This window comes from Trichosurus vulpecula, chromosome 3 (genome assembly GCF_011100635.1).
Source record: "Trichosurus vulpecula isolate mTriVul1 chromosome 3, mTriVul1.pri, whole genome shotgun sequence".
Taxonomy (NCBI): Eukaryota; Metazoa; Chordata; class Mammalia; order Diprotodontia; family Phalangeridae; genus Trichosurus; species Trichosurus vulpecula.
This window is the reverse complement of record NC_050575.1, coordinates 34,412,587-34,429,208: the sequence shown is the minus strand read 5'-3', so window position 1 is coordinate 34,429,208 and position 16,622 is coordinate 34,412,587. Positions and strand designations below refer to the sequence as shown.

General features: G+C 38.2%; 2 protein-coding genes across 3 annotated transcripts in view; both read right to left on the bottom strand.

Annotated features, from left to right (window-relative positions):
* The window catches only part of TRIM9 (tripartite motif containing 9), a 173,317-nt gene that overhangs the window by 94,531 nt on the left and 62,164 nt on the right, over positions 1–16,622 (bottom strand). The window lies entirely within an intron of this gene.
* LOC118841634 (tropomyosin alpha-3 chain-like) lies at positions 7,342–8,193 on the bottom strand. 2 transcript variants are annotated; one of them, XM_036749210.1, is made up of 2 exons: positions 7,999–8,066; positions 7,342–7,864 (listed from the first exon to the last, which is right to left on the bottom strand). In XM_036749210.1, exons 1-2 carry the CDS (start codon positions 8,064–8,066, stop codon positions 7,384–7,386), a joined length of 549 nt encoding a protein of 182 aa, XP_036605105.1. In that variant the 3' UTR covers positions 7,342–7,383. The 2 variants fall into 2 exon arrangements, with proteins under 2 accessions (XP_036605105.1, XP_036605104.1); XM_036749209.1 differs by having other exon boundaries at positions 7,342–8,193.

Here is a 16,622-nt window from a genome sequence, read left to right as displayed (position 1 = left end):
AGGCAGCCTGTTCCACTTCTGGGTAGGTCTGATTATCAGGAAGATTTCCCCAACATTTGAAAAATAATTCAAGTCACTTTATTGTTGAAAATTCTATCTTGAAATCAAGGAATACATTTTGAATTTGCCTCTTTGCAACTTCCAGTCATGACAACCCTTCAAATACTGAAGATGGCTATCATGTTTCCTCATTTCTTATTTCTCCGGGCTAAATATCACCAGTTCCTTCATTGTTATGAATATTCACTGAATATATGGAAGGCATGAACTCAAGACTCTTCAACATCCTGGTTACTCTCCTCCTGACTCTCTCAAGTCCTCCTTAGACTGGGGCACTAAAAACTGAACATAGAGCTCTACATGTAGTCTGACCAGGACAGAGAACAAAAGGATTATAACCATCATATTCATGGAAATTCTTTTCTTAATGCAGCAAAAAATGCATTTAAAATATTTATTTATTTCTAGTTTTCAATATTCACTTCCATAAGATTTTGAGTTCCAAATTTTCTCCTCATCTCTCCCCTCTCCCCACTCCAAGATGGCATGCAATTTGATATAGACTCTACATATACATTCATGGCAAACCTATTTTCACATAAGCTATATTTTTTTGGAGGGAGGAGATGAGGCAATTGAAGTTAAGCAACTTGCTCAAAGTCACACAGCTAGTAAGTGTCAAGTGTCTGAGACTGGATTTGAACTCAGGTCCTCCTGACTCCAGGGCAGGTGCTCTATTCATTGCACCACCTAGGTGCCCCAAGCTGCATTTTTTTTTCAGATTTAGTCAATTTTATTTACATTTTTTGTACATATCAGAGCATTACACAACTACATTTTCTTACTTTCTGACCTGCAAACAGATACCTTAAATGGAAATTTTTTCAAAATTATGAAATTAGGTACATCCAAAATGCAGCAATTACACATGACAAGTAATTCACAAGTGTAATTTTCTAGGACTTATCCTAAAAATTAAGGAAAAGCCAGTCAGGAGAAAATCTGACCAATTTAGCAATCAATTATTTACATTTTTCCAAACAAACATCTTTTATCTAAACTCCCAAGTCAGAACCTTGGAAGATTTTTTTCAATGGAAACAGGAAGTTATGATTCACAACTACGCAGCATTGACAGCCCTTGATCCCAAACTGTCTCAAGCTGCATTTTTGATGATTATAATTTACTGCTGACTTATATTGAGCTTGCAATCCACTTAACCTCCCAGATTTCTTTCAGAAAATTTGTCTAACCCTGCCTTCAAACATATAGTCATCTGAAAGTGTCCCTCTTAGTCCAATATAAATTTCTGCACCATTTTTCTGGAAAAACTTCTACAAACTACCTATACCTTAGTTATCTGTCATAATCTTCTACAACCAGTTTTTGAAGTGGATTTAAAAAAATAACCCAGATTTTTTTTAGTAATATCTGTATTCCTTTTTTATGTTAACTAACATCACATTTCCACTTTCATTTCATCTTACTTTCCACTCCCTTCAATTACTGATCACCATCACTAGATGGCAAAAGTGGAAATTTGTTAGCGTTGGAGGAGTAATGGAAGGCAAACCTGTTAATACATTGTAGTTGGAGGTGAAAATTATTCTGACCTTTGTGGAACACAATTTGAAATTTAAAAAGTGAATAAAATGTATATGCTCTTGGACTCAAAGATCTCAATGCTAGGTTAATATGCCACCAAGACCAAATATAAAAAGAAAACCTAATATACAAAATACTTACGGCAGTGCTTTTTTGTACTAGCAAGGAACTAGAAACAAAATAAAAGCCCATTAGTTGGTGAATGACTAAACAACTTGTGGTACATGACCATAATATAATATTCTTGCTCTGGAAAAAGCTATAAATAGATGAAAACAGAGAACTATGGGAATACTTGTGTGCATTTAGGCAGAGTAAAGTAAGTAGAATAATGAAAATTATATATAGCAGTTATATATAGCTATATATACACATATATGCAATATATTTACATATATAAGGAACTTCTATGTGTATGTAGAAATTAAATTAAGAACTAATAATGTACATATATGTATATACACACAAATACATACATGCCTATGTTATAATAATGTTAGTAGAAACAAAAACAATGACAAGACAAACCTGAATAGCGCTAAATTATAATGATCAAATTTGGACCCCAGACAAGTACAAGAAAACACTTCCTTGCCCCATCTTTGAAGAGGTAAGGACTCTAGGTGTGGAAAATGCATATAAGGTCAGATTTTTTTTAAGTGTGGGTGTTTTGCTAAACTTTTTTCTATTTTATTCTTTGTTATAATGAATATATAACATATTAACATAGATATGTTTACATATAACATATATAAAGTATAATATTAAGTATATGTGTTTGTATATAACATATAAGTCCCACCACCAACACACATACGTATACATATACACAAACACACATATGTGTATATATATATACATATATGTGTATATATGTATCTTCCCACTGGGAGAGGAATATATTGGAAAATTTAGTTGACATAAAAAGGATATATCAATAATAATTCATTTTATCAAATTCTACTAGAATACAAATAATAAATCTAGATTTCATGGACTAGTGTGTACTCAATGTCTTTTTGTTTATTCTATTTACTGTTATTTCTGTACTTATTTTCACCTCTTTAGACTGTAAAGTCTTTTTGTGTAGGAACTATTTGACTCCTTGTAATTGTATTCCCAGTGCCTAGAAAAGTGCCTGGCACAAAGTAGACACTAAATAAATGCTCATTGCTTAGTTGATAACCTTTAGCAAAAAACAATCATAGCTCTGGTTTTCACACTAAGTTCAATAAATAGCATAAATTTATTTTTCATATTAAGAGAGCACCTGTAGCTAAGCTCAATGGTTTTGTTTGAATAAAAGTTCCTTCAGTGCATACAAGAGATATTCAAGGTAAATTGGAGGGATTGGAGGAATACAAAAAAGTAAACAAGATTGATGTGATAAAACTTATAAGATAGCATGCTATTTTTGTTCGATGAAAGGGCAGGTCCTCATTAAATTCTTTTTTCAATGCCTCATTTTGACATTTAAGTAACTCTAGGTTCTTGAAAGCTAGGCCAGAGAAGTACAAGCTCTGACAGGTTCTACCAATCTCGAAGGGATTTAAATCTGGGCTTGTGATGGACAGTATATCTGTTGTCCAGGTATCAGCATAGCCAAGTTGAGAGAGCTTCATCCCCAGGTAAGACAGAGGGTGATATATTCTTGCATGAAAGCAAGTCTTGAAGACTATGATATAAAGGGGCTGGGGTGGGACATGTGTCAGTGCAGGAAGAACTCAGGTGGATGAAATCAGAGATCCCTATATTATTAAAGTAAGAAACAAAAATTAAGATTAAGACCTAGTTATTTAAGAACTCTGACACCGATCTAGTTATTTCTCTTGAAAAACAAGCAGTCCACATTTATTAAGTACTTACTAAGAGTCAAACATTGTGCTGGGTAGGGATACAAAGAAAAGAGAAAAATTAGTCTCTGTCACCAAAGAGCTCATACTCTAATGAGGGAGATAACATGGAAACAACTACGTGCATACAAGATATATGCAGAGTAAATTGAAGGTAATACAAGTAAGGAACTTGTAGTTAAGAGGACCTAGAAAGATTTCTTAGAGGAGGTAGTTTTTTAGCTGAGACTTGAAGGAAACCAAGGAAACCAGAGGAAGAGAAAAAGAGGGAGAAAACTCTAGGCATGAGAGATAGTGAAAATGCAAAAAGTCAGGAGAGAGGAGTGTTTTGTGTAAGGAAAATCAAGGAGGCCAGTGTCACTGGATCATAGACCATAGTATAATGTAAGAAGATTGGAAATGTAGGAAGGGGTGAAGTTATAAAGGGCTTTAAAGCCACACAGTCTTTTATCCTTAATCCAAAGGTAATAGGGAGTCATTGGAGATTATAGAATAGAGATGACAGGGTTAGACTTGAGCTTTATGAAGACCATTTTGACAGTGGAGTGGAGGATAGCTTGGAATGGGGAGACACTTGAAGCAGGTATACCAACCAGAAGGCTATTGTAATAATCCAGATATGTGGTGAGGAGAGTCTGCACTCAAATGGTGGCAGTGTTCAAGAGACAAAGATGTTTTGAAGGTAGCATTAATTGCACTTGGTAACTGGTCAAGGAAGATGAGAATGTTAGGAGTTGAGAATGAATCCTAGACTGCAAGCCAGCATGACAGGAAGAAAATGGTGCTCTCAACAGTAATAGGGAAGTTGAGAAGAGGGGAACATTTTTGGGAAAAATAGTAAGTTCATTTTTGACATCTTGAGTCCAAACTATCTATAGGACATACAGTTTGAGATGTCAAATATGTAGTCTTGTGATGCAATAGTAGAGGTCAGGAGAGAGGTTAGGGCTGGATAAATAGATCTGAAAATTAACTACATAGACACAAAAATTAAAACCATAGTGAGAAAATTAGATATTATTTTAGTAGTTTATATTGATCCCATTCTGTAATTCTCTAACTGCATAAGCCATATGTATTGTTAATGTATTTTTGCTTAATGGGAAGATCTTTCCCATTCATTAATAGGCCCATGTGACCTGCTTAAGTCACATGGAAGCCTAAGTCATATGAAGCCTGTGGTGGGAGGAGCTTGCCAAATGGTTAGAGTCTAAAGGGTGAAACAGAACTGAAAGGAAGTGAAGTCAGAGCAGTTAAATCTGAGGGAGAGAGAGGAAGCAGTTGACTGTGAGTTTTTGTTTGTGGAAAGGCCCCAGGAGGGGGAAAGCTTTGGGGTGGAATTGCTCCTTGTAGTGATAATGTGAATTAACTTCTTTGTTGCTATGGTGAATTTGGTTTACTCATGTTGGGATTTGACTTTCTACTGTTTGAATAAATGTTTTGCTTCTGTCTTCTATATAGAGAATCTGTTACATTTTGAGATTCAAAATCATGCCAGCATATTCATAGTAATAGCAACCCCTGTGAATATTTCCTTGGATATATACCATATTTCTTCGTTTCTGAGTTAAGTTCAGCAGTTCATGAGTCCAGAAGTTCAGTTTTCCCACTCTGAGTTAGATTAAAATTCAATTGTACTATAAATCATCTTAACTCAAAGAAATACTTCATCTCCAAACAGCCTTGCATACCAATATACAATTAAAGGAGATCTGTTATCTTACTAACAAACCTTAGAGGATGCTATTTGGGTGCCAAGAAGTCTTTTATTTCTGTTCAACTAACAAGCAGATTGAGTCTATCAATAGACCAATTTTTCCTGACAGCAGGATGTAAAGAGGGGTTGTTGTTAGCCCTAAATGTCCAACAATCATATTGCTTTTTGCCACCTATGATACTTCAGATTTTGTGACCAATCATACTGTTTTCTATTTGTGGCATTTCCTGTTCTTTGTTCTCTTGTACTTCTCAAAACTATATGAAGGCTAGTAAGCCCCTTGCTGGGGAGTCCAAGATCCATTTTGTTGTTGACTCATTTTGCTGTCTCACCAATAAAATGAATGTGCTCAGAACTTTATTGCCTCAGTTTACCTTAATTTTCAAATGTAACAATAGGAAATGATTAGATTACAAAGAGAGATAGTATGGAGTAAAAAGAGAAGAGAGACCAAGAGAGAGTCTGTGATTAGTGAGTGTGGCCTGGATAAAGATCTAGCAACTGCGAAGGAAAAAGAGTGGTCAAACAGGAGAACCAGAAGAGAGTTGTGTCATGAAACCTTAGGTAGAAGACAGTATTCAGGAGAAGAAGGTAATCTGACAGTGTCAAAGGCTGCAGAGAGATCAAGAAGGGTGAGGACTGAGAAAAGACCATTAGATTTGGCAACTAAGAGGTCACTGGTAACTTTGGAATATATACATATTTCCTTTTCTGCCAGTGAAGGTAGAATAGACTTTAGTATGCCAAAGAATAACAAGATTCAGGCCTAATATTGAGTTATTTCACAATGAAGTTTCACTAATAGAGTAAGATCTCTACATTATTGGAGTAATGATGAAGTTTATAAAATCAGCAAAGTTAGGTTACCTATTTTTTTTGGAGGGACTGGTTCTTTATTTCAAAAGACACTTTGTCAATTTTCAGTATCAAAACACTTGCACTATTGGTTCCTCTTTCTCCAGATTGGCTCCCAAATAGACCACACCAAAGGAGAGTACATTTAAGCCAATGAGCTGCACGTTGCAAACCTAACACAGACCTCACAGAAACCTCGCCAAAAAAAAAAAAGGAATTAAAAAAGATCAGCACACTACCAGCCCATGGACTGCAGACAGAGAGCACTCACAGCCAAATGGGAGTGGAGGTGGGGTGGGGTGGGGATGGTCCTGGTGCTCCCCACCTGAGAGAAATAAAAGCATTTAAAATAATATATATAAAATTTTAAAAAAAGTTTTGTACACAAGCTATTCAAGATTTCTCCAGCACTGAGTGATATAAAGCACAATGAGATGGCACTTTTAGAGGCAGCAGCTTCAGACCCAGGAATGGGTAATGAGATGAATTTCACTTGGCTAATCAGTGGCAAAAAACGTTATTTTTCAAAGAAGGTGAAGTTGGGATAGGAGTAGACACTCCAACTTCTGAGGCACATGATCCATTCCGCGAGTGAATGAGGAGAGGGAAGACAATTTGGTCTCAGAGAGGTCTTGTCTATGTAATTCGCTTGTTTGCTACTGATGCAAATGTCTAAAAGAGAGAAAAGGGGAAGAAAAAAAACACCCCAAGATACCTTAAAACTGAAAACCTGAATAGCACTCATTTTTGGCAAATTCCTCCTGGAATGACCTTTCTGCTTTGGCTGGTGCTTGGTACAGAACATTGAGGTTTCCCTTGGTGGAGTCTTTTCTTGAGCTATGTTCAGCTCTCAGTAGGGCAGGCCAACACCTCTTTCCCTCTTCTGTGGAGAAGGGGCATTGTTTAGGTAGAAAGATTTACCATCCAAAAGGAAGAAAAGGGATTAGATGCAGCCAAAGAGCTGGGGAATTATCTGGAATGTTTTACAAATGGTTGCTACAACAACAACAACAAAAAAGGTAATTACAAAATGTAAACATCATACAACATGCTTTTAAAGACACTATTGCATTGTGCTCGTGTTCCCTTAAATGTTGTTCCCAAAAGTGCTCAGCCCTTAGTCCATCTGGGATCTCTAGGGTAGAGCTGCAGAGACAGTTTGGTGAAATGGACACGTAGAGTTGGAGGTAGGGGTGGGGTGGGGAGAGGGTAAGCAAGGACCCAGAGAAGAAAGCAGTCTTCAGGTTAAAGATCAGCCCTCAGTTTAAAGGTCAGCTTCAGGCAGGCTGGCCTCCAGCGAAGTCAGTCAGTGGAAGGAGCAGCAACAGGGTGGGGCTGAGGGGAAAGGGGTTTCTACATCTCATTCAGGTCAAGCAGAGTCTGGTCCAGCATCCTTTGTGTGCAGAGGTGCTCCTCTTTGGTGCATTTCAGTTTATCTTCCAAGTCATCAATTGTCTTTTCCAGCTTGGCTACCGATCTCTCAGCAAACTCGGCACGGGTCTCTGCCTCCTTGAGTTTATCGGTAAGAATCTTTATCTCCTCCTCATATTTGTCTTCTTTCTGAGAATACTTTTCTTCAGCAGCATTCAGACACTTCAGGTTCTGGTCCATCAGTCTGATCTGCTCATCCATCTCCCGGCAACGGGACTCAGCCATCTCCGCCCGCTCCTCCGTGCGCTCCAAGTCCCCCTCAATGATCACCAACTTGCGGGCCACCTCCTCGTACTTCCTGTCTGCTTCCTCTGTAATGTGTTTGGCCTCTTTCAGCTGGATTTCTTGCAGCTCCATCTTCTCTTCATCCTTCAAGGCCCGATTTTCAATGACCTTCATACCTCTCTCACTCTCATCATTTGCCTTCTCTGCCTCCTCTAGCTTCTGCAGAGCTGTTGCCAGGCGCTCCTGAGCACGGTCCAGCTCCTCCTCTACCAGCTGGATCCGACGGTTCAAGGAAGCCACCTCAGCCTCAGCCTGTTCCCGGGCCCGCTTCTCCCTCTCCACCTCCCGCTGGAGACGCTTGGCCCTCTCCTCGGCATCATCGGCCTGCTGCTGCAGAACCTGAATCTTGCGCTTCACCGCCTCGATGGTGGTGATACCAGCCATGGTGCCCGCCCCGTTCCGGCTCCCGCTCCGGCTGCTGCCTCCTCCGCTCGGTGCCGCGGCCGCTTCTCCAGGTTACCTATTTTGAAGATGTAATCACTTGACATTAAGTACTGAAACCTTTTAGTCAAGGAGCTTGAATTCATAAAATGTCATATGACAACATAAAGTAGTTTGACCTAGGAATCTCTGATAAATACAATGATGAGAAAAGTTTTATCCAAGCCCAGATTCCCTGAGAAACACCTTGTCAAAGATGAACAAGAGTGTTAAGTGATATAACAGTTCAAGAAAACACAAATAATCTATTCTATCCAGTCCAGGTATGCACAAGAAAAAAACCCAGAAGCCTACAGATCTTCTGGGGAAGGGTGAGAGATTAAGGAGGGGGTGCTTGAACCTAGTGCAAGCTCTTGTCAATGGTGGCTAAAATCAGAAGGAATTTCAGCATCAACATATTGAGGGTTGCAGCAGTGGACAAAGCCAATTCCTAGTAGGTGATAATGGAAGGAGAGGGAGACATGGAGGTGATATTTTGGAAGTGTGTGAACCTTACTTCTATTATTATGTTAGAGTTGCAGCAGGTGACTAGTGCTAGGTAAAAAAGATGAAAGGGCTATGTAGCATGCAATGGGGATTTCCAAGAAGCCTAAAGTCAGATTGATCATTAATATTTGGTGGGGCCTATGGAATATATTCTCATACCAGGGGGCAAAGATAAGTCCCAGTAGGTGACTAAACAGGGAGAAAGAAATGGAGATGAGCTTGAGAGTAGTACTCATACTAGGCCTTAAGCAGATGAAGGCAGACAACAAGGTTTGGGGCAGAATGTGAGGTGGAGGTCCAGCACTGGACTTAACTAGCTCTTGACCCAAAGTTGTGACAAAAGGCAAGAAGTGAGATCAAGATGGATCTCTTATATCTAGAACCATGTTAGTGCGATGGCAGCAACATCCAGAATGCAAAAAAGAGTGGACCAAGACCTACTTACCCCATGCAAAAATATAGGAGATGGCCAAACCTGGTCCTGGCAGAGTCCTAATCCAGAAATGGAGTCTAGAGATATCTAAATAGAAGAGAGTTCTAACATTGATTCAGCTTTGATGCTTAACACCTTCTCAGCAGCCTCAGTTGCCTCTCCCTTCTATTTGGGAGGCTGGAGGGTGGAGCAGTAAACTGTTCCCAAAAGCTTCCTTTAGAAAGTGCTCAGCATTTTCCTGCTAACTCCTCATTTTCCATCAGCTGCTTTGCTTGGATTCAACTCCATGAACATAATACTCCCAAGCAAGGTATCTTCTGGCATCTCACCCCTTTTTCAACTTTCTTTTTACTATTGTCTTCTCCCTTGAGAGTTTAAGCTTTAGACTGACAACATGACCTTTCTTCTTATTATTTGTATCCCAAGCCCTTAGCATAACACCTGTCATATGTCAGGCCTTCAATAAATATTTATTGACTATTAGTACAATGTAGAAATGCTAAGAGTTAAGAGAAGGCCAGAGGAAAGAGTAACTTCACAGTAAATACAAGTAGAGCTTCAGGGGAAGAAAAGAAATGACTTGCCCATAAGGACTGCAAGAGTGGATGGGGAAAAAGAAGCAAAAAAATAATTAGAGTTCTTGAGGAAGAAATTAGAAGAAAAAAACTTAGAACAGAAGGGGGAAAAGTGAGCAAAGTAGTGGGCACCCCAAAAATTGAACAAACAGAATCAATGATTGAATAAGACAAAAAGAAATATTAAAACAGTTAAAAGAATTAAAGAGTAGAATGTGAGTTATCTACTACCAAAAAGAAATTACCCAAAAACCAGGTTGAGGAGAATTGAGTTTAGAATCATTGAACTGTCTATATAAGATGACCAAACAAAAACAAGTCATATTTCAAGAAATCATAAAAGAAAACTGTCCAGAACTATTAGAATCAGGGGGCAAAGTAAAAAGAGAAATAATACACTGGCTATCTAACTTAAAGAAATAGTAAATTGAAAATTTCAAGAACTGTCATAGGCAATATTTAGAGCCTCCAGGTCAAAGAAAAAAATACCACAAGCACCCAGAAAGAAAGTGTTCAAGTATTAACATTCCATAGCCACATAAGACTATGCTATAATTAAAATAAAGGGAAAAATGTTGGTATTCAGCATACAGAAAGGTAAATGAAAAAGGGTTACAACCAAGAACAACTTATTCTGTAAGACTGAATATAATTGTATGGGGAGAAATAGATTGTTTAAGTTATTATTTCATCAATACACATTATAGAAATAAATACTGATTGTAATATATTTAATAATGGCATTTTATTCTTTAAAAAATTCTAGAACAGATCAATAAAGAGATGGTTAGTACGTATCTGGGAAGAGAGCCAGCATCAAGAACAAGTCCCACCTCCCTAACTTCATTTTGTTTTTTGACAGAATAGCTACTGGAGAAGGAAATGGTAAACTACTTCAGCATCTTTGCTAAGAAAACCCCATGGATAATATTAAAATGACAAAAGAGATGACATCAGAAGAGGAGCCTCTCAGGTCAGAGGGTATACAATACTGGGGAAGAGTGGAGGACAACTATAAGTAACTCCGGTACTAATGAAGTGGCTGGGTCAAAGTCAAAAGGAAGCTCACTTGTGGATGTGTCTGGTGTCAAAAAGAAAAGCATGATGCTGTCAAGATCAACATCACATAGGAACCGTGAATGTAAGATCTATGAGCCAAGGTAAGCCAGGGCAGCTAGGTTGTACAATGAATAGAGCTCTGGGCCTAGTGTTGTAACAACAATGTCACTAGCAGCTGTTGTGAGGGTGAAAGACCACCACCAACAGCACACAGAAAGGCTGTTAGCACAGGTTCTTTGATCTGCTTTTCTAAGGAAAGCAACTTCAAGGGGTTAACAATCCTACTTTAATTAAAAATACATATACCATTCACTTAGTTTGGGGGAAAAGCTAGCACCCTGAACTTCAGAGCAAATACAAACAGAAATTACAGAGACAATATAAGCAGAGCAAACACACACAGCTATCAACAGACAGGCCTCTAGCTGTTTGACCAAAGAATTACATGCTTATCAGACAGAGAGGCACCAACATCTAGGTTTTCAAAGCCGGGAGGCTCTACTGGCTACCCAGAGTCTAGTCTGGTCAAATCACATGACACTCTTCCAGGGAGTGAAAGCCCAAAACAAAACACTAACCTCTAAGTTTGTATACCCTGTTCAGGGTCAAAGGGTGTCACAACCATGGGACTGAAACCTATGTGAACTAGGCTTTTTTGTTTCTTAAGCAGTTCATCAAAGACTTCCAATTTAATCAAAGAAACAAAGACCAGAACTCATCAATAGTATTTGATTACCTCAGTGCTCCAAAAGAGAAAACAGTAAAAAAAAAGTCCCACCTTAATTACCAATACAAATGTCAGGAACACTTGAGTTCAAATCTGGCCTCAGAGACTTACTAGCTATGTGACCTTGGGCAAGTCATTTAACCCTGTTGGCTTCAGTTTCCTTATCTGTAAAATGAGCTGAAGAAGGAAATGGCAAGCCACTCCTGTATCTTTGCCAAGAAAACTTCAAGCAGGATCAGGAAGAGTCAGATGCAATTGAAAATGACTAAATGATCTGGATGAGGTTGAACAGGAGATTGAAAGATTCAACATCAACATCTTGGGTATCAGTGCACTTAAATGGACAGGAATGGACAAATTTAATTCAGGTGATCACTACGTATAGTACTATGGGCAAGAATCCCTTAGAAGAAGCCCTCATAGTCAATAAAAGAGTGAGAAAGGCAGTACTGTGATAGAATCTCAAAAATGATGGAAGGATTTCAGTTCGAATCCAAGGCAAACTGCTCAACATCACAATAATACAAGTCTATGCTGCAATTACTGATGCTGAAGAGACCAAAGTTGATCAGTTCTATGAAGATCTACATCATCTAGAAATAAAACCCCCAAAAGATGTCACATTCATCACAGATAATTGAAATACTAAAGTAGGAAATCAAAAGATAACTGGAATAATAGGCAAGTTTGGCCTTGGAGTACAAAATGAAGCAGGGTAGAGACTAACAGACTTTTGTCAAAATAACTCACTGGTCATAGCAAGCATTCTTTTTCAACCACCCAAATGGCAACTAGACACATGGACATCACTAGTTGATATCAAAATCAGATTGATTATATGCTGTATAGCCAAAGGTGAAGGAACTATGCAGTCAGTTATAACAAGACCTAGAGCTGACTGTGGCTTAGATCATGAATTTCTTATCGCAAAATTCAGGCATAAATTGAAGGAAATAGGGAAAGCCATCAGACTGTCCTGACTTAAATAATATCCCTTATAAATATGAATTGGAAGTAGTGAAAACACTTAAGGGATTAGATTTGGTAGATTGCCTGAAGAACTATGGACAGAGGTTTGCAACATTGAAAAGGAGGCAGCAACAAAAAAGCGTTCCAAAGAAAAAGAACAAGAAAGCAAAATGACTGTCTGCTGAGGCCTTACAAATAGGAGAGGAAGGAAGGAAAGTGAAAAGTAAAGAAGAAAGGAAAAGATATACTTAGCTGAATGAAGAATTCCAGAGACTAGCAAGAAGAAAAAAGTTTTTTTTTTAATGAGAGATGCGAAGAAATAGAAGAAAACAATAGAATGGGAAAGACAAGAGATCTCTTCAAGAAAATTAGAGATATCTGGGGAATGCTGAATGCAAAAATGCAAAAATAAAAGACAAAAATGGTAGAGACTTAACAGAAGTAGAAGAGATTAAGAAGAGGTGGCAAGAATACACAAAAGAACTAAACAAGAATGATTTTAGCATCACTGATAACCATGATGGTGTGGTTACTGAACTAGAACCAAACATCCCAGAAGATGAAGTCAAGTGGGCCTTAGGAAACTTTGCTAACTGTAAGTCTAGTTTTACCCTTATATTCCATCTGAGCTATTTAAAATTTAAAACATGATGCTGTTTAAAGTGCTGTACTCAATGTGCCAGCAAATTTGGAAAACCTAACAGTGGACACCAGATTGGAAAAGAGGAATCTATGTCCCAATCCAAAAGAAAGGCAATGCCAAGGAATGTTCAAATTACTAAATGATTGTGCTCATTTTACATGCTAAAAAGCTCACGATTAAGATTCTGCAAGCTTGAATTAGCCAAATGGAAAAGGAGGTCCAAAAGCTCACTGAAGAGAATAATACCTTAAAAATTATAATGGAGCAAGTGGAAGCCAGTGACTTTATGAGAAATCAAGAAATTATAAAAACAGAACCAAAGAATGAAAAAATGGAAGATTCTACAAGCTAGACTTCAGCAATATGTGAAATAACAAATACCAGAAGAGCAAGCTGGTTTTCAAGGAGGCAGAGGAATTATAGACCAAATCACCAACATTTGCTGGATTATGGAGAAAGGAAAGGAGTTTCAGGAAAAAAATTACTTCTGCTTCATTGACTATGCTAAAGTCCTCAAAGAGATGGGAGTACCTGATCATCTTACTTGTCTCTTGAGGAACCTGTATGCAGGCCAACAAACTACAATTAGAACCAAACATAGAACAACTGATTGGTTTAAGATAGGAAAAAGAGTATAAGACTGCTTTTTTAACTTATATACAGTGTGCATAATGCAAAATGCCAAGCTGGATGAATCAAAAGCCAGAATCAAGGATGTTGGGAGAAATATAAAAAATCTCAGATATGTAGATGCCACTCTGATAGCAGAAAGTGAAGAAGAATTAAGAAACATCTTGATGAGAGTGAAAGAGGAAAGTGTAAGAGCTAGCTTGAGGCTTAACATAAAACCCCCTAAAGATCTTGGCAACTGGTCCCATTGCTTCCTGGCAAATACAGGGAGGAGAAATGGAAGCAGTGTCAGGTTTTATATTCTTGGGCTCAAAGATCACTACAGAGAGCAACTGCAGCCATGAAATTTAAAGATTCTTGCTCCTTAAAAGGAGAGCTATGGCAAATCTGGACAGCATACTAAAAAGCAGAGACACCACCTTGCTGACAAAGCTCCATGTAATCAAAGCTATAGTTTTTCCAGTAGCAATGCATGGCTGTAAAAGTCGTACTGTAAGGACAGCTGAACACTACAGAATTGATGCTTTTGAATCATGGTGCTGGAGAAGACTTTTGAGAGTCCCTTGGAAGCAAGGAGTTCCTATCAGTCAGTACTTAAAGGAATTAATTCAGGCTCTTCATTAAATACTTTGGCCACATAATGAGAAGATAGAACTTGTTGGAAAAGACTGTGATATTGGGAAGGATTGAGGGCAAAAGGAAAAAGGGAACTGTGGGGGATGAGATGGGTACTGGCATGGAAACAATAAACATGAACTTGGATAGACTTCAAGTGATACTACATTGTACTCCACTATCCAGGCCACAGAAGGACCTGGAGTGCTATAGGGTCACGAAGAGTCAAACATGACTGAGTGATTGAACAACAACAAAGTTCTTTTACACCTCAGTTTTGGATGTGTGATTTTGTCTTTCTATCTATCATTTTCCCCTTTCCAAACTTCTCTCTTACTGTTCAGGGCACCAATGTCTTACCATTCCACCAGCCTCACAACTTAGGTATCGTCCTCAATTCCTCACTATCTCTCACCTTCCATATGCAATTTGTTGGCAAGGCCTGTTGATTTCATCTTTACAACTTCTCTTGAATGTGGTCTCTCCTCTCCTCTGGTACTGTTATCATCCTGGTGTAATCATTCTTGGACTATTGTAATAGCCTAGTGATTGGTCCACTGGCACTCTAATCCTTCCACCATTCAGCTACCAAAGTGATTTTCCTAAAGTGCAGATCCACTCAGGTCACCTCTCTGCTCATTAAAATCCAGTAGATCCCTATCACCTCCAGGATCAAATATAATATCTTCCATTTGATAGTCAAAGCCCTATATAACTAAGAATGACCCTCTTTTTCCATTCTTCTTACATCTTATTCAATGAAATATAGTTTTTGATCCAGTGGCACCAACCTCCTTGCTGTTCCACAAACAAATAACTCCATCTCTTGGCTCTGGGCATTTTCTCTTTCTGACCCCAATGTCCAAATGCTCTTTCTCCTCCTCTTTACTTCCTGGCTTCCTTCAAGTCTCCAGTAAACTCTCATGTTCTATAGGAAGCCTTTCTCAACCCCACTTACTTCTAGTATCTTCCCTTTGTTATTTATTTCCTATCTATCCTGTTTATTGCTCATTTGCTAATATTTGTTTTCTTGTTTCCTCTATTAGATTACAAGCTTTTTGAAGGCATGTACTGTCTTTTTGCCTCTAATTATATTCTCAGAACTTAGGACAGTGCCTGGCACATAGTAGGTGTTCACCAAGTGCTTATTGACTGATTTACTGACTTTATATATCCTTAATTGTTTCACTCACTCCCCACAGAAACTATTCAAGATCTTTTTTCTCTTTAAGCTTCTCATTCTTCTTTCAGGCAAGGACTATTGCTCTGAAAATTGAGGTCACTTGATATGAGCTCCTTCTCCCATTCTCTTCATCACAGAACTCCTTGGCATCATTTTCTATTCTTTGCTCCTTGATATCACCTCTCATTCTTTCCTCCTTTCCCTCAGTTTCTGAACAAGGTCCTTCTTGTGAGGACCAACTTCTTTACAAGGATACTTGATTCCATTTCCTCCTCTACTGAAGTGAATTGCTTCTTCAATTATCCTCTTCAACTCTCCTGAATCTTCAACCTGTCCTTAGATAACCTGTCCTGGTTTTTTCTCTACTGTCTTCAAAAATGCCCAAGTTTTTTCAATCCTTAAAAAGCCTTCACTAAACCCTAATATTCTCTCAAAATATTCTCATTTCTCTCTCCTTTTTACCAAACTCCTTGAAAAAGTTGTGTATACTTGTTCTCTCCATTTCTCTCCTCTCACTAATTCCTTAGTCCTTTGCAATCTGACTTCCAGTACTGTAACTTAATTGTAACTGTTCCTTCCAAAGTGACTACTAATCTTTTAGTTGCTGAATCTGATGGTCTTTCCTCCATCTTCTTCTTTTACAATCTACTTGCTAAATTTTACTTTGTTGATTACCCTCATTCTAGATATGCTTAACTCTTTGGGTTTTCATGACACTTATTTCCTAGTTCTCCTCCTATTTATCTGATGACTCCTCAAACTCATTAGCTGGTTCATTACTTATATTTTACCCCTTAACTTCATTTACCCCTCAAGACACTGTCCTGAGACATCTTTTCTTCTCCTTCTATATTTTCTTGCTTGGAGAGCATCTAGGACAATGCCTGAAAGCTAGAAAGGGCTTAAAAATACTTGGTGGTTGATATCCATTCAAAATGTTTCCCATGAACAAACGCTGCTGTTTCTTCTCTGTTTATTTTTTCCTTACCCTAGGCAATTGAATTTTCCAAGATGGGAGTTCCCAGATGATCAGTGAGAGTTATCAAACACTAGGTTACTATGATTATTTGCTACTGTATATTGTCTGACTAATAGGTTCCATCAATCTGCCACTT

What these genes read in the sequence shown, in the direction of transcription:
- LOC118841634 (XM_036749209.1), bottom strand. Translation starts at nt 8,130, where the DNA reads ATGGCTGGTATCACCACCATCGAGGCGGTGAAGCGCAAGATTCAGGTT.